The 25864-nt window shown below is 44.5% G+C and overlaps 3 protein-coding genes across 6 annotated transcripts in view; all 3 read right to left on the bottom strand.

Moving 5' to 3' along the window:
* The window catches only part of CPE (carboxypeptidase E), a 58238-nt gene extending 51627 nt beyond the window's left edge, over nt 1-6611 (bottom strand). The window contains 2 exon segments of the mRNA XM_040601620.1: nt 6307-6517; nt 6519-6611. Of these exon segments, the coding sequence (XP_040457554.1) occupies nt 6307-6517; nt 6519-6596 (289 nt within the window). The 5' untranslated portion in view covers nt 6597-6611.
* A 7402-nt stretch (nt 6612-14013) lies between these two features.
* MSMO1 (methylsterol monooxygenase 1) lies at nt 14014-22540 on the bottom strand. Its single transcript, XM_040601606.1, has 7 exons — nt 22427-22540; nt 22126-22192; nt 20574-20883; nt 19389-19537; nt 18357-18483; nt 16485-16639; nt 14014-14999 (listed from the first exon to the last, which is right to left on the bottom strand). The coding sequence occupies exons 3-7, from the start codon at nt 20826-20828 to the stop codon at nt 14792-14794; spliced, it is 894 nt and encodes a 297-aa protein (XP_040457540.1). The 5' UTR covers nt 20829-20883; nt 22126-22192; nt 22427-22540; the 3' UTR covers nt 14014-14791.
* A 1345-nt stretch (nt 22541-23885) lies between these two features.
* The window catches only part of KLHL2 (kelch like family member 2), a 61571-nt gene continuing 59592 nt past the window's right edge, over nt 23886-25864 (bottom strand). For all 4 annotated transcript variants that reach the window (XM_040601562.1, XM_040601578.1, XM_040601594.1 and 1 more), the window contains 3 exons: nt 25644-25784; nt 25337-25480; nt 23886-24681 (listed from right to left, as the gene is read on the bottom strand). In XM_040601562.1, coding sequence (XP_040457496.1) covers nt 24653-24681; nt 25337-25480; nt 25644-25784 — 314 coding nt within the window. In that variant the 3' untranslated portion in view covers nt 23886-24652. The remainder of the gene's footprint in view (nt 24682-25336; nt 25481-25643; nt 25785-25864) is intronic.

Raw genomic sequence — 25864 nt, 5'->3', positions numbered from 1 at the left:
AACCCTTTTCTAAATGATCTAAGGGAGGCCTTTAAATAGCAGCCAGTGAAGGAGTTTGGAGTAAGGGTGTTGGATCTCTAGGAAATGCTGCAGAGCCTGCCCAGCACAGCTGCCGAACCACACGTACCGTGAATTTCCCCTGACTTCAATGGGAATCTGAACGGCTGCAAATGGGACTCATCAACATGCCCACCTTGCTGTGATTTTCGCTGGAGTTGTTAGCGCATTTTTCTCTTGGTATTCTACACCTCTGTTCTTAGCTGAACACTATTAGAACTGAGGACGAAATCAGAAATATTAAGGAAATATCATTTATTTAAGAAAGAAGATACATAAGGAAGGAAAATATTTTCAAAAAAACTGTGTGTTATGAAATACATTCTAAAAAAAAATATGAAGTTATTCAAGGGTCCTAAAAATAAAATAGATGCTTCTAAAAATTCGCTCAGCACATACAAACAGCCATCTTATTGCCAGCAAATCCTACAGCTCTCCTGAGACCTGCACAACCTACACAATCTGTGAAGGACACTGGGCATCCCACTCCGAATGCAAGCAGCATTATAATCCTGCTGCCAAAGAGCACCCCAGGCCAAATCCTGGCTGGGAGACTCCAGGGGGACCACCCTAAGTGGCACTACAACCCATAAGGGATTGTGGTGGAAAGTTAATTACAGCCTCTCGTTTTCTGCAGAACAAGCGCGGTGCAGCCAGCCCCAGATCTGCATCCCAGGAGGCGAGTCCGCAGCGCATCCCTGCAGCGCTCGCTGGGAAAGCCAGAATGCCCTCACAAGCTCTAAAGGAAAATCTATTCCCTGATGCACAAAGGAAAGAAAGATCCCAAATGCAGAGGGCTACGTGAATAACAGGTTCAGCCATGGTTTATTCCGCGTTTCATGTCATACATCCCTGCAGAGACACCAGGAGCTGCCCTCACTCACACGCTTGGTCTGGCACTGCGGGTGCTCGTCACCCTGCTGCCCAAAGAGCAGCTCATCTTTAAAGAGGATTGCAAATGTAAGCCATGAGATAAGGAGAGAAGCTGAACCACAGCTGACAGAAAAACGTGACAATATAACGTGGTCAGCACAGCACCTCCTGCACCGACACACAGCTTATACCCACCCACCCACAGCCCCAGCTTCGTGCAATGCAGCGGGATGACTGAACTCAGCACACTCGGTGTTTACCAGCGACCAGCCCCATATCCCTCAGCAGCTCCCTTCAGAAAAGGAATGCTAAACAATTGGCCTTTGATAAAAACTGGTGTTTGCTTAAACCTCAAGCATGAAAAAATCAGGTTTCCTCTCTACAAGCTCTTGCCGCATACAATTTGTAGTAATGCTCTGCAAAACTGGGAAACACTAACAGGGCCCATCAAAGAGCTCACAAGATTTCCACCTGCAAATTCCGAGCATAAGGAAAAGAAGCTTTAGAAAATCAAGCGCAATTAATTGAGAGTGATAAAACTAGCACAGCTGCACCTGATGACATCACCATAACCAAGAGCCGAGCCGCGTGCTTTCTGCCACCGCCAGGACGCCCTGCCCTGCCGCCCCATGTTGCGCTCACCCACCCGACTTGGGGCAGCCCGCAAGCCCCAGGTGACACCGGGTGGCGTCCCCCTCCTGGGACACACACCGGGGCAGCACAGCGGGTGCCCACGCCGGGCTGGCTGAAAGCTCAGCCGCCTCCTACACGTTTGTTTCTTCTTGCTGCCACTGCTTCTCTTTGAAAAAGAGCAGCGCTTGCTCACGCTTGCTCTGAAATGGCTGCAGTCATTGCAATTACAATCACTTAAAAAGTCTTTAGAAATGGGGTTTGTGCAACGGTGAAATACACTTTTCCCCTGTGAGTTGGTTAGCTTTACTTACCACAATTCTTACCACAGACAGCATTAGTTCACACAGACGGTGGCACAGCTGAACGAGGGAGCACTTCAGTGACACCACGACACACAGGTAAAGTTTCTCTATTAGCGGACGGATCTTGGATTTCCCCATTCATTAGCACCAAGCAGAGGCACGATTTTCACTTCTCTTTCAGTTACCCTTTGACTCCGTTTTTGCAGGAGGAAACAGCTCCAGCACTGCAGGGCTGGAGCGTGAGAAGCCAAAAGCCCAACCCTGGGTGACTGGGGGGGGGGGGGGGGGGGGGGGGGGCGCTGGTCCGGGAGCCACCATCCCATTTGGGAAGTCACACAGCTTGTTCAGTGGCGCAACGCTCTGGTGTCCTTGGAAACCGAGAAGCCCAAAGTATGTCATATCCTAGAAAATCGCCTCTCAATTACAAATAAACCTTCTCCTTCTGTTTTTAAAGATGCTTGTCAGGAGAAGGATGAACAATAAAATCATTAACATTGAAAAAAACTTTCAAATTAAATACTGCTTTGGAAAAAAACATCAAGGATTTTGTTTCCAAAATGTCATCATTTCGGTATTCTCGGGATTTCCGCTTCCTTTTCTCTAGCATGAACAGTCCGATGAAAATGTCACAAATGTGCGGATTATTTTGTTGCCACAAAATCTGTATTTTCATCCATCCCCTCTCCCCTCTATTTGATGCAAAAGTAATTTTCAGAGCCTGTATATGTAACACACGTAATCAGACAATTACTAAGCCTTGCTTTGAGGATTTCTTCAGAAAACTAAACACTGACAAATAACAACTATAAAAATCACAGTAATTTATTAAAAAAAAAAAAGTAGGAGTTGAAAGAAATTCTTATCTATGTTTTTTTCATGTAAATGGAAAACAAATACTCTTTAAAGTGTCAGAATGTTTCATTTTCACATTAAAAGTGAAGCAGTAAGGGAGGGGACTGATCTTGCACCACTGAAATCAATGGTATAAATGAGTCAGAAGTGGCAGCATGCCTAAACAAGTGGCTAAACACTAACGGTGGAGGAACTGCTTTTGGCATTAATCAATTCTAAATATACTTCACTGCTATTCAAGAATACCAACTTACACTCAAAATGAGCTTAGTTATGGTAATAAAAAAAAGCCTCGGGAGACAGCACCCATTTGGTGCTTGTTCAACAGAACATCAGATACCCAATGCCTGTTTGCTCTCTCAGGAGCAGTCAGTATTCTCTTGCACCTGAATTAAGGCAAAATATCGTTTAGTCTGTCCCACAAATAATCTGTGCTTTACTATCAACTGTTCTCTGTTTTCCCTTGGTACATCATCAGCTTCCCACAACCACTTTCTCCTCGCTTTACCTCACCTTGCCGTATGCCATATTCCTTCAACTTTGCCAATTTTTGGCAAGCACAGGGACAAAAGCGTATTTTCTTACATAATCAAAGCTACTCCAGAACATTTTGATCACTTCCAGTCTAGGTTCATACAACACCTACATCCAACCACTGACACAGTCTCATTCAAGTCTTCCTCTGCCCTAATCACCTAGTCCCCACCGACTCAAAGCAAGGTTATCCGTGTGGCACAGCTGTGTCACTAGAAAACTGTTAAAAGTTCAAGTATCTTCATCTCTGGATTTTGCCTCTCCTTATTCAAGGGCTTCTTCTCCCGCAGCAACTGCAGGCTCTAATCTCTCATGCAGGTGCAGTATCAGCCTAAAGAAATTGCTGCCACAAAAAAACAAAATCACAAAATGTTAGACCAGCCTGGGTTTGGTATGACCCACCAGGGAAGCAGAGGTAGCCTGGTGCTCAAGTCTGCGGAGAAGGCACCACGTTCTCCGAGTGTTTAACCTACGATGAGAAACTTTAGGCTGGCGTTCACCATGTCCCTGGGAAGAGCTCAGTGAAGGCTCAGTGTGCGTCCTCCAAGTGACTAATTCGGGTTCCCAAGATTTGCCAAGACACTTTGTATGCTTATGCAAGAAATGAGACTGGCTTATATACAGTCGTTCTGGTTTCCAGTGCAGTATCAGGGCTTCAAAAACAAAAAACCTCACACTGTGTATTTACCCCATCAAAAGATGAAGCCTTAACGATTCGTTCCAGTTGCTTCATTCATGGAGGATTTGTTCCAGCTGCTTTGGAAGCCTAAAGCATATTTCTAAAATTTTCCTATTTCTCTCATGCATTTTTTTTCAAATACTGCACATGTATTATAAATTCATTTTCAAAAATAGCTGATACTCTAAAATTAAAGTTGATTTATATGCTTGCATACAAAGGCGCTCACACAACACTGCACAGCCGTGCAATACGGTTATGCAATATATGCATGTATGTACATTATTTGATTTACTCAGTACAAAGCCTCTTTACTCAGTACAAGGAGTCTTTATTGGTGCTCTGCTGACACTTTCCTGATTTATTTTGTCATCATCTTGCTTACTAAGTGAACAGAAACATTTGGTTTTTGTTTTCACAGCAGCTCACTAGATAATTCACGTATCATGCCTGCATATTCCAGGCTTCTAGAAGCATGACCTCTCTACAGACTGTAAACCTATGAACCACAGTATGCATTCATTTATGCTCATACATGTTTAAAAATAAACCCCGTGACACTCAGGAGTTCTTGTAGGGACAGATTCTGTTAAGCAATAACAACTGGTTGGCCTGTCATGAAAAATTAACTATATGTATATGTGTGTCTGTGAAACTATCATTTTTTAGTAACGATGATAAATCAGGACCTGATCACACAAGCTTTAATCACAAAATATGTCTTTATTCCTGTCGTTGCTCTGGGAATCAGGCATGGATGCTCTGAGCGCGCGAGCATCCCCCCTCAGGTACGAGCTGCAGAATCAGCCTCCTATTCCCTGCCCAGCCTGGTACAAGGCTCCACTTCTTCCACTGCACGGCTTAAAAAAGCTCACACGGAAAAATAAACAGTGCTACCTTCTACTGCACAGCAGAAGAAAGGGCACGCTATTGAGAAGCGCCATTAGGATAACACGTAGGTGCTTAGGCTCTGTAAGGAAGGCGCCGGGATGTTAATCCGTGCCTTTACAGCTCTCCCAAAGGACCACAACCATAACCAGGCACGGGGTCTGGCTCACCGCCGTCCCTAGGCGGATCCCTGGGTTCCCCGCATGTGCCACTGCAGACAGCGACAGCAGCTGTAGCAGCTCTCCACTTCTTGAGAAATGCTCGGTACCTCACAGAGTGAAACTCCGAGGACTGAAATAAAACAATGAAATTGTGCTGGGTCAACCCCTGGTTAATCCTCTGCAAACCCCAGCATTTTCAGCATCCGCCACTAAAGATTGCCAGGACTCATCACATTCCCTGCCACGTGACTGGGACATTACAACATGTGGCATTTTTGTCTATAGGGCTCCCTTTGTGAGGGACCGAGCACGTTCTAGGGAACGCTTGACATGCGCTGCAGCTTTTACGTGGATGGAATCCACAGGAAATTTTCTTTTCTGCAGCCTGTTATTGCTCACTGATACGCAGTTGGAGTCTCTCTGGGCTGGGCTCAATGACAAACCCTTTCCCAAGTCAGTGACGCCAACCGGAGAAGCAGCGTGTCCCCGGGAAGAGGCACGGCCACGCCGCGGGCTGCAGCGTGCTCCTGGCCCCTGCCCCAGCCGGCACAAGTGCCCGACAGGGACCTGGGGTGATGTCCCCTGACACAACGGATCATTCCGGCCCACAAATGACACAGTGGCGACAGATTCACTCTGTGCTTCAGGACCACCCCTCACACCAAGATGGCACCAAACCACAAGGAAAATTCTCAACTTTCACTGCAGTTCCTACATTTTTCATTCCAGGACAACGCTTTGCTACCCCGGCCTCCTCCTCCGTCTCCCTTACACTCAGCACCGCGTAGCCTCCACCGGCAGCCCCAGCGCTGGCAGCGGCACCGAGTCCCCTGCGGGCGCGGAGCCAGGTGACGCTCAGGCCGCGGAGCCGCACGCAGCCCCGGCCGTGCCCGACACGCCGGGGCCCAGGGCAGCCGCTTCTCCGCCGACAGCCCGAGGGCTCGAGACCCGGTCCGTGACCCGCCGAGGGACGCGCGGCGCCGCGCCGGTGGCTCCTGGCCGGCCCCGGGCACCTGTCGGGATGGCGCCCTTGGGCGCGCCGAGCCCGGCGCCGCGGTCCGCCCTGCGCGCGCACACGGCGGCATCCGCGCGCCCCGCGACACCGGCGCGGCTCCACGGGCACGTGCCCCCCGCGCGCTCCCGCAGCGCCCCCGCCCCTTCACCGGGCTCTCGCCGCACCTTCCCCGCAGGGCGCCACGGCCCGCCGCGGGGCGCGGGGTGCGGCCGGTGGCGCTCCCGCAGCAGCGCCCCAGGGACAGCGCCCGACCGCAGCCGCCGCGCCCCGCACCGCCCCGCGCCGCCGCCAGGTGCGGCGCCGCCCCCTTACCGGGCTCGTGCTCGCCGGGGCGGTCGGAGAGCTCGATGACCAGCAGCTCGCGGCCCTCGGCGCTGCGCCCCACCGTGTAGATCCTGCTGATGGCCGGGCACTGCAGCCAGACGGCCACCAGCGCCTCCCGCAGCTCGGCGTAGCGGTGGTACTCGAAGGAGATGCCCTCCTCGGCGCTCAGCCGCCGCCGCCGGCTGGCACCCCCCCGGCCCCGCCGCCGGCTCGGCCGCCGCCCGGCAGGCAGCCAGCAGCCCGCAGAGCGCCAGCAGCACCCGCGCCCGCACCGCCATCCCGCCCGCCTGCCCGCGGCCGCGCAGCTGCCCGGCCCCGGCGGGAGGGAGGGAGGGACCGAGCGAGCGGGGGGCGGGGCGGGGAGGCGGGACCGGCTGCGCGGGGGGGCGCTCCCGCGGGGGGGGGGGGGGGTATGGGGTGCGGACCCCGCAGTGTCGGAGCGCGGGGAGCGGCAGCGGCGCGGGGCGCACCGGGCAGCCAACACCTGCGCGCTGGAGCGGCCCGGGGCGGGGCTGGCGCGGCGCTGCTTCGCTGCCCGGTGAAACACCCTCCCCCGCCGTCACCCGCTCCCGAGAGCCGGGGAGCAGGCGGCGCCGCGGGGGTCACACCGCACCGCGCTGCTGCCGTGACACGGCGTGTGCGATGGATCCCACCGGGAGGGCGGCAGGCGATGGGCCGTGAGGCAGCGTGGCCCACAGCAGGCAGCGATAGCAGCAGCACTGGCTCCCCGGTACTGGCGGTACTGGGAGAGCGCGTCCCGCGTGCCCAGCGGGAAGCGGAGCCTTCGCCGCACATCAGTGAGTCACGGGCTGCTCCAGCCCGCAGCCACTGCGGGACCCCCGGCGCCACCTGGGTCCCCTCCCGTCGCTATAGGCGTAGGTGTTCAGAGTGTGCCGAAACAGCCCGTACAGGACACCTGATAAAAGAAAACGTCTAAGTGCTAAAGAGCAACTTCCACATTAATGTTTTTCATTGATTTTAAAGGACAAAAAGCCTCACTGGAAAATCTGGAGACCTTCAGAATTTTGAAAAGTTTGAAAATCACACTCCAGTTTTTCCTTCTACAAACAGAATCTTGTCCCTGATAATCTAATACATATTTTACCCTGATCTGAAAGGGTGAGCCTATATAATGTCCTGTTCCATCACCAGATTACATCAAATCAATTTTCAGAAAGATCTGTTAATAACCTGTAATTTAGGAAAATATCCCTAAGATCACAAAGGGTTATCTAGTTCCAACCAAGAAGATAATGGAAATAACATCTTCCAGGAGAACATCTTCATTGATGCTTCGTGATACACCAGCTCAGAAACTCATCTAACACCTGAAACTCAGACCTGAAAATGCAACTATTACATACAAATACTGACATCTCCATTTGCCTAGAGTCACTTACGCTCGTTACCTGTAAGTGTCCTATCAGTCCTGGGCTACTGGAGGTGTTTCTTCCCAGCAAGCACCAATGCTCACTCACCCACTCCTCACCATCATCCAGCACCAGCTGGGTTCAGAAGCTTCTCTGCCCAGCGGAATTCCAGGGTTACAAGAATGCGCCTATGTGCAAAGGGACCTTCAGAGCACTTCTCAGAGCCTTCAACTCTTAATTCTTACTGCAACAAAACTTTGGGAGATGCCCACCATATCACATCGCATCAGCTCTGGGGTTATGACAGTGCAAATTTGCTCTAAGCATTTTCCAAGACTTGGATGCTGATGCGTTGTTTTCTCTTCCCAAGACCACTGCTCAGCCTCAGGATCACAGAAGTGCCATCCCTCTGACAGCATGAAACGTATTACAAATTTGTTGATGACTTCACACTGCTTTAGAATTATGTTCAGTACATGCAACGCTCTCAGAGCTCCAAAAGGAACTGCAAATAAAGGTAGCTGACCTAGCATTCAAAAGATTCACATTCTTTTTCAGTTTTGTTGGCTACATTAATCACAGGCTAAATATTCCTTCTCTCCATCACTTTCCCTTGCACCCTATACACAAAGTAAACAAATCTGCTGATGTTGCAATTTTAAACTTTTTTAGTATCATTTTCTGGGAGAACTTTCTGATCAGTCAAAAAAACCCTTTGTGCAGTGTAGCAACTGCATTGGCTTCCCTTCCAATTTATTGGCCCAAAATACAGTGTTACTAGAGGATGCAAGTAAGCTCAGAAATAATCTTTTTCTTTTCATCTCTTCAAGCAGTGAATTATTATTCCACTACACAAAACTAGTCTCACAACGAGATCTGAATGGATTTACACTGATTTCCATACTTATTAACCACCCCTAACATAATTAAGAGAATGAGTACCTATAAAAGCACATGCACACACACATCTTGTATAAAACAGGGCATTTTATATACTATCGAATGTTTCATTTTGAGTTCACATGTACTAAATTTTTTTTAATACAGGATTAAGAAACGATGATTAGATTCTCAGGCATCTTAGGAGCATTCGCAGAACTGAGCAGGAGGAATAAATCTGTGACTTCCTTTGGATCTGATCCCTCCCCGTTTTCTACAGTTCGGAGATGAGGACTGTCATCACAAGCAAAGGCCAAATTCCCTTGTAATGCGGAAAAAGGTTCTGCACTTCCCTTAGCCTCAGAGGAACACCCTAACTGCAAGGGCGTTCTCAGCCTATGTGCATAACCAGGCTTCTGGGCAGGGCCTTGTAAGCCTACGACACTAACTAAAGCAGGGAGCAGAGCTGCTCCCCGCGCAGAAAGTGTCCCCATCAGCAGATTTCAAATCTGGTTTACCTGTCTCTTATGTCTGTATATGACACCAAATAGTAGACTGTATTTCGCTGCCTAATAATTTGGTACTGGTGAAGAAAATTTCACTGACATTTCCAAAAATATTTATTTATAGGCAAATATATATATACACACACAAACATATATATAGTAATCATATATATTGACATATCACTACATTTTTTTGGCCAAAACAATTTGCTGAATGTGATTCAAATTTCAAACACTTTTGACTCGCCTGAATCTTTTTCAGCAAATCACGATCCACCAACAAGTATATAAATAAAACTTCCCCAGAAGCCCAAAAACCCTCACGCTCACAGAGTTCTGCTTGCAAGACTTGAGTAATTCTGAACCGGTTTTTTATTTGTGTGGCAAGACAAGCAGGCTGAGGCAACTGTTTTCTTGTATAACCCAAAATGAGAACCATAAAGCTACGTCCATTCAAAACAAGAGAAGCACATCAGAACAGCACAAATCCTAAAAACACTCTATGATGGAGGCCACACTATTAAAGGCAAGGTACGGTTAATTACACCATGGAAATACTCAGTAAACTTCTCTGATTTATATTTGGAAAGAAGTGAGAGGGTGCATTATACTGCATGAGGAAGACTGTTTTTTTCTAACATACTAGGAACACAAGTAGGATGCTGGCCATAACGCATGCATAAGGAGAAGCGTGTTCAGATAAGCAAGACCAAATCACCAGCTGGTCTTTAAGCCCCCCTCGGAGGAGGGCTATCTTGGGCCTGCTAATAGCCAGTTACATCGCATTGGAAAGCCTTGGAAAAAATCTGGAAGACTAATTAGGGTATTCACACAGCACAGCTATTCAGAGAAAACAGCTACGGACCATATATGTCCTAAAGGACCAGGTAAAGGGTAGGAAGGGTTTCAATCAAGAGATTAATGATAGAGATAGAATAGCTCAAATCAATTTTACAAAGGGAACAGTTGATCTCAGTGTTGACAACTTTCTGGGCGAGTAGGTAGAGATAAGTTGTGGAAGAAGCTTTCACAAAACTTGCCTGAAAGCTTATTATATACACATACTATACCTGGCAGCTCTGGTCACTTGAAACTGTCAAGGCAGAAGCTTCTATCACCAACCTCCCAAATGTCTCACACAACTCAATGGCTCTGTTTCTTGGCTGCTTGCAAAACACGGTTGAGATACAGAAAGTTGTGGCGTTTTCAGTACTTTGACAACAGGCTTAACAAAAGGCAGGTCAAAGGAAATATAAACAAAAAAAGAATGAATATTTAAAAATGCAAATACAGACAAGGCAGTTCGCAGGTTACAGAAAGGGAAAGCGAAAAAAACCCAAAACCACCCCACCTTCCAGTTATGTATTGCAAGACTGAATCTTTTATTGTCTCCCCACCTGTTAGATGACTCACCCATGTTACTGAAACTCAACCCTATCAGGTGTTCATGAGCTTACTGTGGTGGTGAACCCCCATACATGTAACAATACTGCACAGAGCCTGTTCATAGGCTGCAACTCAAATTTCACATCAATGTACCTGACGTTTGCATGTACACACTGCGTACCTACACAAACGGCTGTGGCTTATTGCTGCCCCTTCCTTCAATTTGCAGGATTAATCACTGCAGCAGTGTTAGGTCCTGGAGACTGAACTACAATGCCGTTCCTGAGAGATGGCACGGCTACAGCACCAAACACTCACACAGAGAAACACAACAATTAGTATTTCAAGTCCGGGGGCTAATTTATTCAGTGATTACATAAATGTGAATCAAAACTGATTAAAATTTGCAGATGACAAAAACCAGTGAATAATAAAGATACAGCGGGTCTGGAATGTGATTTAGATTACTTGGTAAGTTGAGCACTTTTAAATATTTCAGAGCAGCAAATTGCAAATTATGCTGAAGAGCAAGAAATACAAACCACACTCCTAACAGTCTGGCAAGCAGTATTGCTGGTAGCATGGAGAGAACACAAGAAATGGGTAACTTGACTGTGTTTTCCAGCGTAGTGGTGCAGAACAGCTAATTTTATTTTTGAATGTTTAGACAGAAGGACAACGGTTAAGAGGAAGGATGTGATTATACCGCCAAGGTGGTATTAGAAAGGATGATCCAGGGACACAGTTCTGATATCTATAGGTGAAACAAGACATTGACAATCCAGAGACAAGCCACTGAAGGGATGTGAGAAACAGAGGCTACGCCTTGCTGTGGAAGACATTATATATTACAGTTAGTTGGTGAAAAATACCATTAAAAAGCAATTTGATTGCTGTGCTTACTACCTTCACGGATAGAAAATTATAACTAGAACCCATGGCAAAAGGTTGCCTTCTCCCTGTTAAAAACTCTGTTGAAACCTGCCAGTTACAGGTTTTGATGGCTGAGACTTACCCGAAGGCTGCACCTGGCAGAGAGAGGCAGCAGCAACGGGATGGAGACTTGGAGGCAATGGACCAGGCACCATAGTCAGCAGTAACTAGCTGTAGCCATAACGTAGGTTTCGGTATCATTTTTCAGTAAAATGCATGTTAAAATCTGGAAACATACTGCACTTTTCTTTAAAATTATCTTAAAACAGTCTACCTCAGCAGTCACTCATTATAAACTCAGTGATGGAAATAAATGAAGTCATATAATCTACAAATAAAATCATAGTATCAATCATTATTTTCTGGCAAGCTTTGCTGTAGTGTAACATAAACCTTACTTAGTATTTCACATCAGCAGCCAAAAGCAGTTGTTTATTTTGCAATCCTAATCTTAACGATTCATTACACTTTTCAAGTTTCCATGTTTTTTTGACACAAAACCCAAGAAATTAATTCATCGCTTTCACAGGACTTAACTATTTGTCATGCCCTATGGGAGAGTGCGAGCTGTTATTTCCCACAGATAAGCATTACTTAAACTAAACTGGACTTTCCGAAAAAGATTAAGTTGTGGAAGATGTTGCTCCCCCTCTTATTCCCCTATCCTACCACTTCTAAGAGTTAAATCTGTCTCCTGGCTAAAGAGGACAAAGAACAACAGATTGTGTGAGGTTTTGTTGTGCCTTGTGAAGAGCCAGAGACTGTCACCCATACGTTGCTCTCATTTCTTTTGCTGTTAGTATTCAGAATGACACACACTCTATATTGTCTCTCACTAAATATGGAAAAAAAATCAGTGCAGTCTTATTTAATAAAAGGCCTAAAACCTCAAAAATCTAATTTCCTGACATAGTTGTTGATATTCATAGAAGATACGTAGTAATGAAGCAGGTCATTCACCAGGCAGCATCACTACGTTCAGTAATACATACAAGGTTCTGCATTTGAAAGGCGGCGTGTGGTGGTAAAATGCGGGTCTGCCCGAGTCCTGCGGCAAAACAAGCCTATCATTTTCAAATGCAAGTTCCTCTCTCTGAAAGAGGCACATTTTTTCAGCAAAAATTAAACTTATAAAGCACAGCTTGCATAATTCTCCAGAGATCTGTTAAAGAAAGATCAAAAGCAATGATGTCATCACATCGTACACTAAGGATGTGCATAAAATAACCCAAACCCCTGAAATAGCAATGGGTGTCAGAAAAAGATGGATTCAAGTGCTGAACAACAAACCTAAAAAAAAAAAGCAAACACCATGCACACTACCTAAACTGGTGGCGTAAGCAACATGTTGAAATTACATTCCTTATTTTAAAAACCTCTTGAAGAACGGAATATATGTTTTAACATTATAAGTAATCCTAAAGCTTTTAGTGCTCTGATTGAGCTCTCCAGTAGCTGAGGAGGCACCAAGCTCTTACAAATACCTTTACTGGGGTATTTAAGCAACTGGGTCATAGCTGTACACAATTTTGTGACAGGGTACATATAGGCACAAGCCAGCAGGCTGAGAACCACTGAATAAAATCCTGTATGCAGGAAAAAATCCGAAGCACTAAAAGCTCTTTGTATTTTTAGGCTAGGGGTTCAGTAAAGTAAAGCTAAGTATGGCTGCAGCTGCAGGACAAGAGTGGGAGTTGAAAAAGCAAAGAGGATAATGGCCATCTCTGAAATCTGATTAAAAAGGTTGCTTTGGAGAGTTCAGGCTGGCAGTGCGTATGGATTCAGCAAGTCTTAAGTACCAGTCTCTGCTATAAAGTGAACACAGGATTTCAGCTTCCATTCACCTGCCACAGTCAAGTTTTTTTACTTCCTTTTACAGAGAAGGGGGAATAACACTGATTCAACAGGGATACAGACAGAGAAGTAAAAGCTTCCACAAAACACATGCAGAAGAGGAATCTGAACCACTCCCACATCTCAAGTAATATCTGAATCACTCTCAATGTCATTAACACCTTGGTTTTTTTGTTAAGACGCCTGATCTCATCTGCACTTCCACAGGAGTGCCTGTTCAGAGTATTACATACACCAGACTTCATGTGAAGCGGCATGAAAATTCAGGTGGTTTTGAATAAGCAAAACACTCTAAGCGTCTCTAAAGGGGTTACAGGCTAGATGAAGTGGTATTTGAAGTCTGTATTTTAATGTCAGCTGCTCTTCAAAGTGCAAGACCTTTGTAAGGGTTAAGCCCTTCTTAAATACTTCCACTGTTATTTCCTGGGCAACAGACAGAGTAGATTCAACAATATTAGACTACTGCTTCTATTAGGAGTACAACTCAAATAGTAGATTCTGAGATTCTAGTTTGGAAAGCTGTAGCTTAACTTGAGAATGCACTTGGCCCAAAAGTTGTCACTACACTGAGTAGCCCTCAAAACACAAACCAGCGGTACTTACAAGATGTTCTCCATCTCCTTTTTTTACTGCTGTCTCTGTAAGAAGTTTAACAGTTTAACTGCTGTAGACCATACTAACAGAAACAATGCTGCTTCATTAAAGAGATTAACAGAGTAAGACACTATATCCTATATGGTTCCTATATGAAAGGTATAATACACGCATCAAACCAAACCACATTTATTTCATCAGTCACAAGTGCAAATATAGCAACAAGTCAGTTCAGCAAATTACAACACATAGACAAGAATGTAATGTAAATGCTAAGTACACTGACAGACCAACTTCAAAAGAGCAGCAAAAAACAGTTTCTTCAATTAAAAACTTCTATTCTTTTTACCCTGTAATCTAAAATAACGTAATAAATCTAGATCAGGAATGTCTCTGCTAACTCGTGTTTAGCCAGGTATTCAGTTATTAACAGTTCGCATTATCCAGTGTGCAAAAGGCCAGTCCAAGCTCCCCATTAACAGATGTTTTGGTTTTAAGCAACTTTTATCCAGTATTTAAATAATACAGTTCTTATACTAGTTAATATGTTCTGCTATTTGAAATTACAAATTTAAGAATATATATTTAAAAAAAACTAAGTCAAATTTCAGCGTACATATACAATTCCACCTGGATCCAAAGTGGGCAACATTAAAGATAAAACTGAATATTACTTCCACACACCGGCCCCCCCAAAGAAAAAAGGATAGACGTAAGTCATCTCATTTTTTTTGCATCATCTTTAAATCTGTAGTTAAAATATATGCAGTGCTTATGTATAAAATAGAAAGCATTCCCATTAGGAAGATGCTGCAGTGTAATTAGATGTTTTTGCCTACCACTTAGTAGCCAAGGAACAAGATTTATGCTTAACACCCAATCCCTATTTTGCTTTACAGAAAAGCAAAAGTTGACTACCAGTATTAGCATCAGAATTTTTACACTGGAAATCTAGTTAACCTTCTTCTTTGTTATGAGTTGTTGCTTCTTCTCTTTTTCTTTATAGGCAATGAATTGAGAGTCTGTACCAAAGATTCTATCCCACCACGTGAAAGTTGAAGCATAATTGCCGATAAAGTTCATGTGATGGAAATCATGAAAACGAGCCCCAGCATAGAAAGGCACCAAGTGAAGAGGGTTCAGTGGAACATCATAACCACTACAGGGGAGGAAAAAAAGATAAAAAGTAACTAGAGTGAGGACTTTTTCCAGACATAAAACACAAAATATAGGCCATAACTTGTCATTTTTATATAAAATGAAAAGATTTTTTGGTATTGTAAGACCCTGCAGTAATCACTGAAATACTGGCATAATATGAAAAACAAGACCCCTCCTATCCTAGCCAAATACTTCTGTAAACTATCCCCACAACAGCTTTGGTACTCGCTGGCCTTTTCAGCTCAGTGTACTTGGCAATACAAAAACATTCAAGAAAGTCACCAATAAATAAATAAATAAATAAACTCACAGTGGGTGACTTCCTGCTGGCTTAGCACCTTTTCCTGACTCAGTGTGACATTAGGCAGGAGGAACAGTAACACTATCTTTTTGTGACAAGCTACGAACCTCAGCTCAGCTCCTCCTCAAACAGCATCTCAGATCAACTACAACTGTAATATTTCTAGTCTTATTTTCAGCTTATTGCAAGTTCTTCAAATTTTTGAAATATACAATTAAAATAATATTAAAAGCACTTGGTTTAGAGGGATTTCAACTTTTTTGCTTAGTAGTACTGGAAGGCATCTTACCACCACCTAGTGGGGAGAGTGCAAGGTGACTTGTTACAAACACCTCACGTAACTGTCAAAGAAGATTTGTATTGCATCAATTACTTCATGGTATGTCACAACATACACTTCTCAGTCTACAAGCAACATATCATGAAACCCGCAATGATTTGTACAATGAGTTCATTAGTAGCTCACATTCCACTAAAACACTTGACACAGCTTACAAGAAGACACCATATGCTTCCTAACATATCTACAAGACGTAAGGTCAAGTGTTAATACTGGCATTTTAAAAATGAACTCCTACTGCCCTCTTCCTCTTGAACATAGGAAGAAAAGCTCATTCATTTACAGATGGACCCAACCAAACCTACTGGGACTTGCACTAGGATTGTGGAGCCAAATCTGAAAGAAGTCAGTTTTACTACAGAAACAGGAATACTTGTCCTTTCTATTTACAATTAACAAACAGACAAAAGCAATTTATGTAGTTGTTTTAAAGACAGACAGTGGTTGTAGAGCCTAAAGTTTCTCTTGTCCAGCAAAACTGTCTGACAAAGTACTAAATGGAAAAAAAACTCTTAGCTGGAATATCACTTTTTGTAATTGATTTTTGGTGTTCTAACATGCGTAAGATCATTCGTACACCAAATATCCTAATTTATACAGCCAGACATCCTAATCAGGCATCTAGCTTCTGAAACCCTCTAGCTGATAGCCTACACTCTTTTAATCAGCAAGATTTGCTACTAACACTACCTCAAAAGAGAAAACTGGTAACTGTTCAGTCATGTTGTTCTTTGTAAGACAGGTAAAAGCATTTCAGTGCAAAATAAACAATAAATCTCAATGACAGAGACAGGTAAGTTGGAGACAGACTTAGGGAGAAGAGAAGGCAATGAGGATTTCACCTGTGTACGTCAATGGTTTCCATCAAGCGACATATCACCCATGCCCACAGAAGAATCACATGGTTACAGAAAACAACAATCCCAATAAAAAAGCCAGTTCCAAGGATAAGTGTTTCCAGAGGATGTGCATATTCTGCTTGCATTCCAAATGGAGACTATAAAGAGGTAACAGACAGGAAAACAGTCACCATTTTTGATTTTATATACCCCCAAATCAGAATCACCATCTTGCAGTACTCTCCCGTTCCCATCACCCCACAAGACTACAACAGGACAAACTGAATGATGTTGTGGGCAAAGGAAATGATACAATTGAGCAAAGGCCTTAACACGGGTGTTCAGCTCCTTGTCGGGAAAACAGTATTCCAAAGACATACGGATTATCATCCCATTAGTGATTCCAAACACTTCACTACTAGTTGAAACCTTTTGTTTAGGCTTACCCTTACCCCAGGCCAAAGTGTTATTTCAGGAATATTAAAGCATTTGGCAAGCTCCTATCAGCTTTGCTATGCATCTAGTCTTGGAAGCAGAAGAAAGAAGGAAGCCAAAATATTTTCAGAATCGGGATGCACTTAGTTTATTTTTAAAATAAAAAAATCCCTCAACTTTGATGATTTTTTTAAATAAATTTGTACCCTTCAAATGTTTGAGACAGAAATAAAACATTTTCTTTCCTTTACATATGTGTGTGTATATACACACACACCCCCCAGTCATTCCTACATTCGGTTTACCAAAAAAAACATTCTACTGAGAGTTTTCAGAAGTAGAACACCATACAAAGAACAATTTAAAAAAATTTGATCTAATGCTGAAGGTTTTAAGTTTGGTTATCGGAAGAAAAATAAAGTCCACTTCGGCTTATGGACTTTTACCATCAGGGAGAGTTTTTAGTGAAACTGTCATTAGTCTACAGATGACTCCCGTATGAACTACTAACCACTCTCAAGAGTAACGGGCAGAAGCTGCTCCTGCCAGAAACCTGAGGGGCTGCCAGGAGCAAGAGGAAAACAGTATCTGCTGCTGCAGATGTACATAAATATGAACGTATCAATCAATACCAAGCCTCTCTACTACTGGCAGTCTGTATAAACCACCCCTAACCCAGCAGCTTGCAGCTGACCTTAGGCACAGTACAAGTTACACACTGAAACACAACACACACAGAGTAGCATTAACACTTCTGTGACCCAAAGCCAGTGCCATCTAAACACGGCGATACTACCAGGTGTAGGCACTGCTGCACCCTACCTTACTCAAACAGTGCCACCTCCAGCCAAGCACAGCTCATTACTGTGGTTAGTGTCAGCTCCAACACTGATACACACAGAGCCACCCAATGTATCTCCATGCTGCACTGTGCTCTCCATGCAGATTCACACAACTGGCTATACTGCTTCCACGAGGCCCATTCCCAAAGCTACAGTCCTACCCCGAATCAAGTATGCTGCACACATGATGCACACACCCAGGCTGTGCAGGTTCATGTTCTGGGGATTAGTATGCCCTAAACAACACCCTAAATGGTGGAGAACTGACGAACAATCAAAACCAGAAATCTATCATTTCCCCTCCCCTAACAATGAGACCTATATATAAACTTCTAAAAGCCTGCTGCACCTAGCTCAACAGATATGATCAAACTTTAGCAAGAGTGCACTCTTTCATTTCCATTAAATGAAATAAAATTACAGGAGGTGTTTTCAGAAACAAAATGGATGCCTGTTCCTGACAAAGAGCTCAAGAAAAGACATCTATCACAGTATTAGAGGGATACAAAATTCTTAAGTCTTTCAAATAAGATGTTTAAACAAGTTGTATGAAACCTTATATACTAAAAACTATTAAAAAATATCAAGGAATACATACAACAAACTCATGGTGAACCTTATGAATATACTTGTATATTCTCTTGTGATGCAGCAATCTATGCAGGAAATAGTGCCAGGCATCCTCAATCACTGCACATCCAAAACACTGGGCAACCAGAACATACCTTTAAAAAGCAGAAGAGCTATTAGTTATAGAATATAATATATACATATATATATATATAATATACACACAATCTTGATGGAGAAAACAGTTATCTACCAGTAAGGGTAGGAAATGTTCAGCCTATTACTGACTGAGTAACAGTGCACTATTAACACTGTCTTTTTAACATACTAAAAATGTTAATGACCATGTACATGGACTACTGGGCTTATCAGCTCATGTGTTGATATGCTGAAGGGAGTCAGCACGCAGTATAGCAAGCTGTCTTCCAATGTTACACATGCAGTCTGTAAGGAACACCCATAGACTGTGTATGGCCTAGATATAAAAATATAGAGCTACGTCAGCTGTCTAAACTAAACAGAAAATAGCATTCCAAGAAAGATGACCTTCTTTTGCAAAGAACCACTATCGAGGCAGGGGTGGGGTGGGGGAGGCGGCAGCATTTATAATTAATTCAGCTTTGTTTAAAAGTGTATCAGTTTAGTGCATAAGGAGGAAAATGTCAAGCAGGTGGTACATTGTCTCCTTTGAAGGACACACTGCTGCTATGATATAAAACAAGGGAGGGGGAAGAAACACTTAGGAGGAATAAAAAAAATTTGCATAAACCCCCCCAGAAATCCAGTATTAAACCCATGCCATCATGAAGCTTGCTTCGCTTCCATAAACTCCCTCCTAATCTCCCTTCTGAGTATCAGATCCATTTGGGGCCATTTAAAGAACTCTTGTAAGTTTTAATCAGCTCTTCTAGCAATTAACCATCAACAGAAGCAAGACTAACAAATACCTCTCACATCTCCAAAAAATTATTGTGTATTAGAATTGACGATGCTATTTGTTAAATATTCTGCCTTCAACTGTATGTAACTCAGCATCAACATGTAAGAAAAATCTACCTACCATCTAGGCATCTCTTCCCACTCATACGGGATGTTAAAGTACTCTGTGAAGTAATAGGTGCCACAAATCAGAGGAAGCTGAATGAAAAAGTGATTGAAGAGCAGTGTTTTGAAACACTTCCACTGTTTTTCCCATGTTTCTGGTTTATCCTAAGAAGCAGCAAAAAGAATCAGTTGTATTACGTATTTCTATTGCACATAACCACAGTGCTGCAAAAACTACTTTAGAGGCAGTTCCATTTGACCTTGGAAGACAGATAGCAGGTCTTCCAATAATAAAAATTAACTCAGGCAATACAAATTACATGGGATTGGATTCAGCTTTTTCAAAACCTCATTTTTCTAAGCTAGCTTTTTATAAAATATGAAGTAAGCCTCTCAACAGAAGTTGTCTTTGCCAGTTGCCCCAAACTATTCTTTTTATCAGTTAGCAGGAGCACTTTATTTAACAGCTGAATGCAAATCTAAGTTCGCTTTTCTTCTTTACACCACAGAATGTATTTCTACAGCTAGAATAATACAAAGATGCTGAAGATACAAGCCTATGAAGAAGTAAGTTACCTTGATAACATCTAGTTTTTGCAGGGAGACATTTCACTAATTACTATAGTAATTTAGGAGCTGGCATTATTAATTTCCAATTCAAATTACAATGAACTGGAGGAAAATTACCATCCTTAAATACAGATTGTGACTTTACTATCAATTAGGAGCACACAGTCCATCCCAGGCTTCTCCATTGCTAAAAAACTCCAAAATCCTTTCAAGACAGTGCGCATAGAGGTTCTCTGAAAGAGATGCAGGCTATTTAAATAAGCACACTGCTTAATTATTTGATAATATCAAGACACACCTCTACTACCAGATGCTATTACACCTTCCCCTGCTGACACATAAACTATATAGATAACTTTGCTAACATAAAGATTGACATACACTTTTCTCTTTATACCACCACCGTGGAAAGGACACCCTCCCTCAGAAAAAACTCCCTTCCTTCCTCAAAATTCACTTCTATGGCTCTCCTCACACACATTTGAATTTTTTTCTGTCAATTCCAGGACGTCCAAGTGATAGACGAAATGGAGTCATACAAATTGGAAACTAGGATACTGCAGTTATACATTCTACTTCACGCATCTATACAGACAAATCAGTAAGCTTGTAGTTCACAACTCTGTCTTACCTGCTGAATTTTATACTTCTGCATGTATGGTATAAATTGGAAGACAAATCCAGGTACACAGAGCAAGAAGTACGAAACTTCATGAACTATAAGTGATCCCCAAGTTGCAATCTGGAACTTTGTGTAGTTATCCAGCATGTAATTCCAGGCATTTTTAAATGGTTGCTGCAGAGGATTGTCAGGCAAGAAGGAGTCTATATATTCCACCGCCAGATAAGCGGAATTCAAGATATTAACACTGTCGTTCGCTGCCATCGTTCAAACATAAACCATCACAATTATAGTTCTGGTACAGTTGTCTGTAAGTAACCTGCAAATTTTGAGAAAAAGAATAATAAACAGCAGTTCACCTTCAGGAAAAAAAAACCACGCTACCTATCTTAGCTGTCACCTAGTTTTAAAGTAAAGGGAAGGGAAAAGCAGATTCTCTTTCTACAGAACAGTCTAAAAGAACAAAGCTTAAGATTGGTTTGAGAGGCAAACCAATTTGAGAGGCAATCAGCTCTCAGGTTTTGAGATTAGGAGCGAAGGGATAAAAAAAATATTAATTATTACCCAATTTCATTTCAAGCTTTTTGCAAGATAATTGTATTCTGTACTAAAAGATCACAGAGAGATTCAAGTCAGATCTAAATATTAAATCAACCCCAATCTCTGGATTATCCAACCTCATTCTTCTCATAGCTGTGAGCCAGAATCCACGCAAACTACAACACGGCAGACTGCCTTTATAGACTGCAGCTGGCTCGAGGCAATCCACCTCTCTGTAAGCAATAGAGTTTTTGTCACAGTTTGCAAAAGCACAGGGGCAGTGCTCCTGCAGGCACCCCAAACTTCTGCCGCTTCCACAGAGTAGAATGAGCGTTGGTTTGGGTTGGAAGGGAAAGGTCATCTAGTCCAAGCCCCTTGGGCTGGGCAGGGGCATTTTTCACCAGATCAGGCAGGTGAAAGCCCCATCCAACCTTACCTTGAATACCTCCAAATGATGGGGCATACACTGCTTCCCTCGGCAGCCTGTTCCAGTGTCTCACCACTTTCAGAGTAAATAACACTGTCCTTATGCCCATATACCCAATCCAGACCTACTCTTTTTAGTCTAAAACCGCTGCCCCTCGTGTTGCTGCTAGAGGCCTTCACAAAAAGTCTTTCTCCATCGTCCTTGTAAGGCCCCTTTACTTACCGAAAGGCCGCAGCGAGGTGCTCCCTGAGGCTTCCCTTCCCCAGGCAGCCCGGCCCCAGCCCGGCCCCAGCCCAGCCCCCCCGCAGGCGCTGCCCGGCCGCCCCGCGCCCCTCTGACCGCCCCGCGCCGCCCCTGCGGGTCACGGGCCCCCGGCCGCCGCCCCCGGGCCGGGCCCAGCACAAACCCCGCACCGAGCGCGGTATCTGGCACCAGTTGGCGTGTTTCCCTCTTGGCAACGGCACCACGACGCTATCGCTCCCATTAAAGCACGAACACTACAACGGACACCGTGTTGAGGGGAACGCGCGGCAGCAGCCGCCCAGCGGGCCTCCAGCCCGAGCTCCCGACGGGCGGGCACACGCGGCTACTCACCCTCCGGGAACGCCGCCGGCTCGCCGAGGGACCAGGCTACTCCGGGGTCCCAGACCGTCCGCGGCCCCTGCGAGGAAGAGGAGAGACCCTGGCACACGCCACCCGCGCTCGGGGCGATGGCGGCGGCGGGGGAATGCCCAGGGCAGACACCCGGCCGGCGGCACCCGCGCACGGCCGGCCCTCCCCGCGGAGCAGCCGCACAGCCGGACGGGCGCCCGCACCCCAGCAGCGGCACCCCCGGGTCAGGCCGCGACAGCCAGCCCGCCCGCCCTCGGCTTCCCCTGGCGGGGCGCCCCCTCACCTGGGTGACGGCAGCAGCGGCGGCAGCAGCACCGACCACACCCGCGCCCGCCACAGGAATAACACCCGCCGGCGCCGGCACCGCCGCCTCTTCAAGAGCGCCCTCCCATTGGCCGCTCGGCAACTCCCGGCGCGGCGCCCATTGGCTGGCTGGCGGCAGCGGCGGAGAGTCAGGCGTGAGAAGGGCCGGCACGGCGCTGCGGCTCCCGCGCACCCATTGGCTGAAGGGGTGGAGTGAGGATAGTGCGACCCCGGCCCGCGGCCAATGAGGCGGGAGGGACGCGGGCTGACGTCGGAGACGTGATGAGGCGGGGACCGATACCTGAGGCGGGCGCGGCCTTTCAGCCGCCCCGGGGCCGCCGGTGGTGCCGCCCCTGCTCTTCGCACGGCCGGCCCGGGCGGGACCGGCGGCAGAAACAGCCAAGAAAGGGAGCCTGGCGGCAGGCAGGCAGAGCGCGGGCCGCGGGTGCGAGGGAGACGATCGTTCCGAGGGAAGCCGCCGCCGCAGCTCGTTCCCCGCTGCGTGTGAAGCGGGCCGTGCCCCACGGCCACCACCCTCTCGCTCTCCGGGGGGCGGCATGGCCGGTGGGCGCGCAGCCGCGACCGGTGGCGACCGTGCGGGGCACAGGGGCTTGCGTACGAGAACTGACATAACCGCCCACAGCATAAATAAATGACTGGAACACAAGGTATGGCAGGGTGGCAACGGGCCAGAACTGTACGCACCGAGTTCGGTATCCTGCCGGGGAAACTCTACAAATACAAATGCACAGCCTCAGTGAAAAGTTCCTGCTGAAGCCCGCTACCACAACGTGTCACACCCCGGCACCCACAGAGAAACACCATCATCGATGTAAATGCAGCCTCTGCCAAAACCCTGCACCACGCCAACCCATGAGCTTCGCTGGAACTTGGAGGTGGCCACTACCTTCACTCACTGAAGACCAAAGCTTTCCGCAACAGACCTGCTGCAAATGAGCGATATTTACGTGATCGGTTCCTAAACCTCAGAAGTTCTTTTCAATATGCTTGCATTCAGGTCTTTAGAACACCAACCCCACCCCCACATCTCTTCACCAACGTACAACTGTTTGATTTGAGACTTGCATTCAGAAACACATGTTTTAAGCCATCTGTTGGCATTAGGAAACAATATACAAACTTTTATTTGAAGAAAATGTCTCAAATATGACAATAACTTTGGTCATGTTAGAAAGGAGGCCGTCCAAGAACGAATAAAAATGAGCTGCTTTAGAAGCATGGCCACATACAGTATATTCAGGTATTAGCTAACAGAAGCTAAGGTTACACACATAAATAGGCCTTAGTACCATGCAAGTTCAATGCAATTTCATACATTATAAATTTTCAGTTATTTTCATGCCAAATCACCTTTTGGATAAAAAGATAAGTAACATCTAAATGTGACCAAAATTGAACACAAAAAAAAAAATCATAAGTACAGGCAACATTTTTATTAAAAAGATTTTGAAATTACACCTGTTCAAGAAGTGTTATACCATCTCTGATCTCCTTCAATGGGAATTAGTAGTGTTAAGCATTGTTACATATCAAAAAATACAACTCTGTTTTACAACATAGTACTGACATATTCAAAGTACTTTGCCAAATTATAAATAGTAAAATCAGGTTTTGAAGAATTTCAATAGAAAGCAACTTAGGCTCACACAAACATATGCACATAGTATAGTCATGTAACAAAAGTTTTATAAAAGGAAACAGATTTACCCCATGCCAGCTTGAATTACTGAGGTGGGATTCAATACCTACTATGAAGACTGACGGTTCATTTCTTTAAATATATTTATTAGACTCTGGAAAAAATAAGACAAAAATTTACTTTCACCAGAATACACACCATTCTTCACTGACAATCCGTTTCTCAGTCATGACTGACAGAAGCCGGTCCTTACAAAAGTGGGTTGTTGGTTTTTTTTTTTTTAAGACCTTGCTAAAAAAAAAAAAAAGGTCCACTTGACTTGAAAAATTCAATCAGCTTCTGCTCAACTGCAGAATAATCCTACGCATTGCTTCTACCTAGAGTAATCTTCATCATCTGTCATCTGCAATTGTAGACAGTCACATCTTCCACTGTGACTCAAGGTGCAGCTACAAGTAGAGAAGTGCTTAAGATACTCAGTCACTTCAAATACACTTGTTGAAGACTGCTTCTAGTGCATAATCAAGTTGAAAATCCCTTCACTGATCATAATGGTTTGTCGATAACTGTAACACCTAAAGTGAGAAAGGAGAGGCATAAAACTTTAGGTAGTATAAAAAAAATCAAGAATATGAAATAAGGTTTTAATATAATACCTTGCAACTAGCATAATGTCAAAAAAATGTGCATCAGAAACCATTAAAAAATCAGTGTTTGTATCTTCCCTAATTTCTCTGACAGTTTTCTAAATCAGTGCAAAGTTTTCGAAAGTTTCACTTGAAAAAATTTTCCATTACTCATGTATAATTTTGTTATCAGTGAAATACATCCGTAACATTCACTTAACTCATTTGAGAAACTGCAATTATTGAAGTAAAAGATTCCTTGATCAGCTCTTGTTTTCTAAATATCAAATCCTAAAGAACTTAAGAATTGGACCCCGTAGATTGAGACACAGATCCCATTTTCATAAAAGGACTGGTCATACCCGAGTCATCTTTCTGACTCACCACTTACGTGCTAAATCCCTCAAGTACAGTTTAATACCATTTTTTTCCTTGTAGCAAGTAACAGTTTGCAGACACCACTCAAAACCTATCACCAGATTCTTCATACTCATTTTAGTATCTTAGGTTTTACCTTCGATAGGTCTTTGGATGCTTTGTCAAATTTCTTAACCTAGCTGTTATACTGTAAAAAGTCTGTTAAAAAAATATCTATAGACATTACCTGCATAGCTCCTCCCTGTACTCATACAGGATGACACAACTGTCCATTTATCAGTTGTTGGATTATAATATTCCACTGTTGATAAATTACAGGAACCATCATCTCCTCCAACTACATACAAGAGACCATTTACAGCACAAACACCTAATAAAAGCACAGGAAACCAGTATGAAAATTAGCAGTTGGCCTGTTCACCCTGCAAAAGCATGGTTTCTATTCTGCAACATCATGAAAGCAGCAGAAGTCCAGGAACATGCCATTTACACCAAACAATACTGCTGCTGTTTTCAAGTAATTGTTGTTATACCTGCATTCCTTCGGCACATGTTCATGTCTGCAACCTGCTTCCATGTACTGGCAACGGGGTCAAACACTTCAACACTTTTTCTTACCAAAGGACCATCGTGACCACCTACCGCATACAATAAATTGTTTAACACACCAACACCTGTGAACATATGAAAATACTAAAAATTAACCAGAGAATGGTTTGACTGATACAAAGGAGAAACAACAAGTATTATGTCC

The sequence above is a fragment of the Falco naumanni genome, chromosome 1 (assembly GCF_017639655.2).
Source record: "Falco naumanni isolate bFalNau1 chromosome 1, bFalNau1.pat, whole genome shotgun sequence".
Classification (NCBI taxonomy): Eukaryota; Metazoa; Chordata; class Aves; order Falconiformes; family Falconidae; genus Falco; species Falco naumanni.
This window is presented reverse-complemented; position numbering and strand designations above follow the sequence as displayed.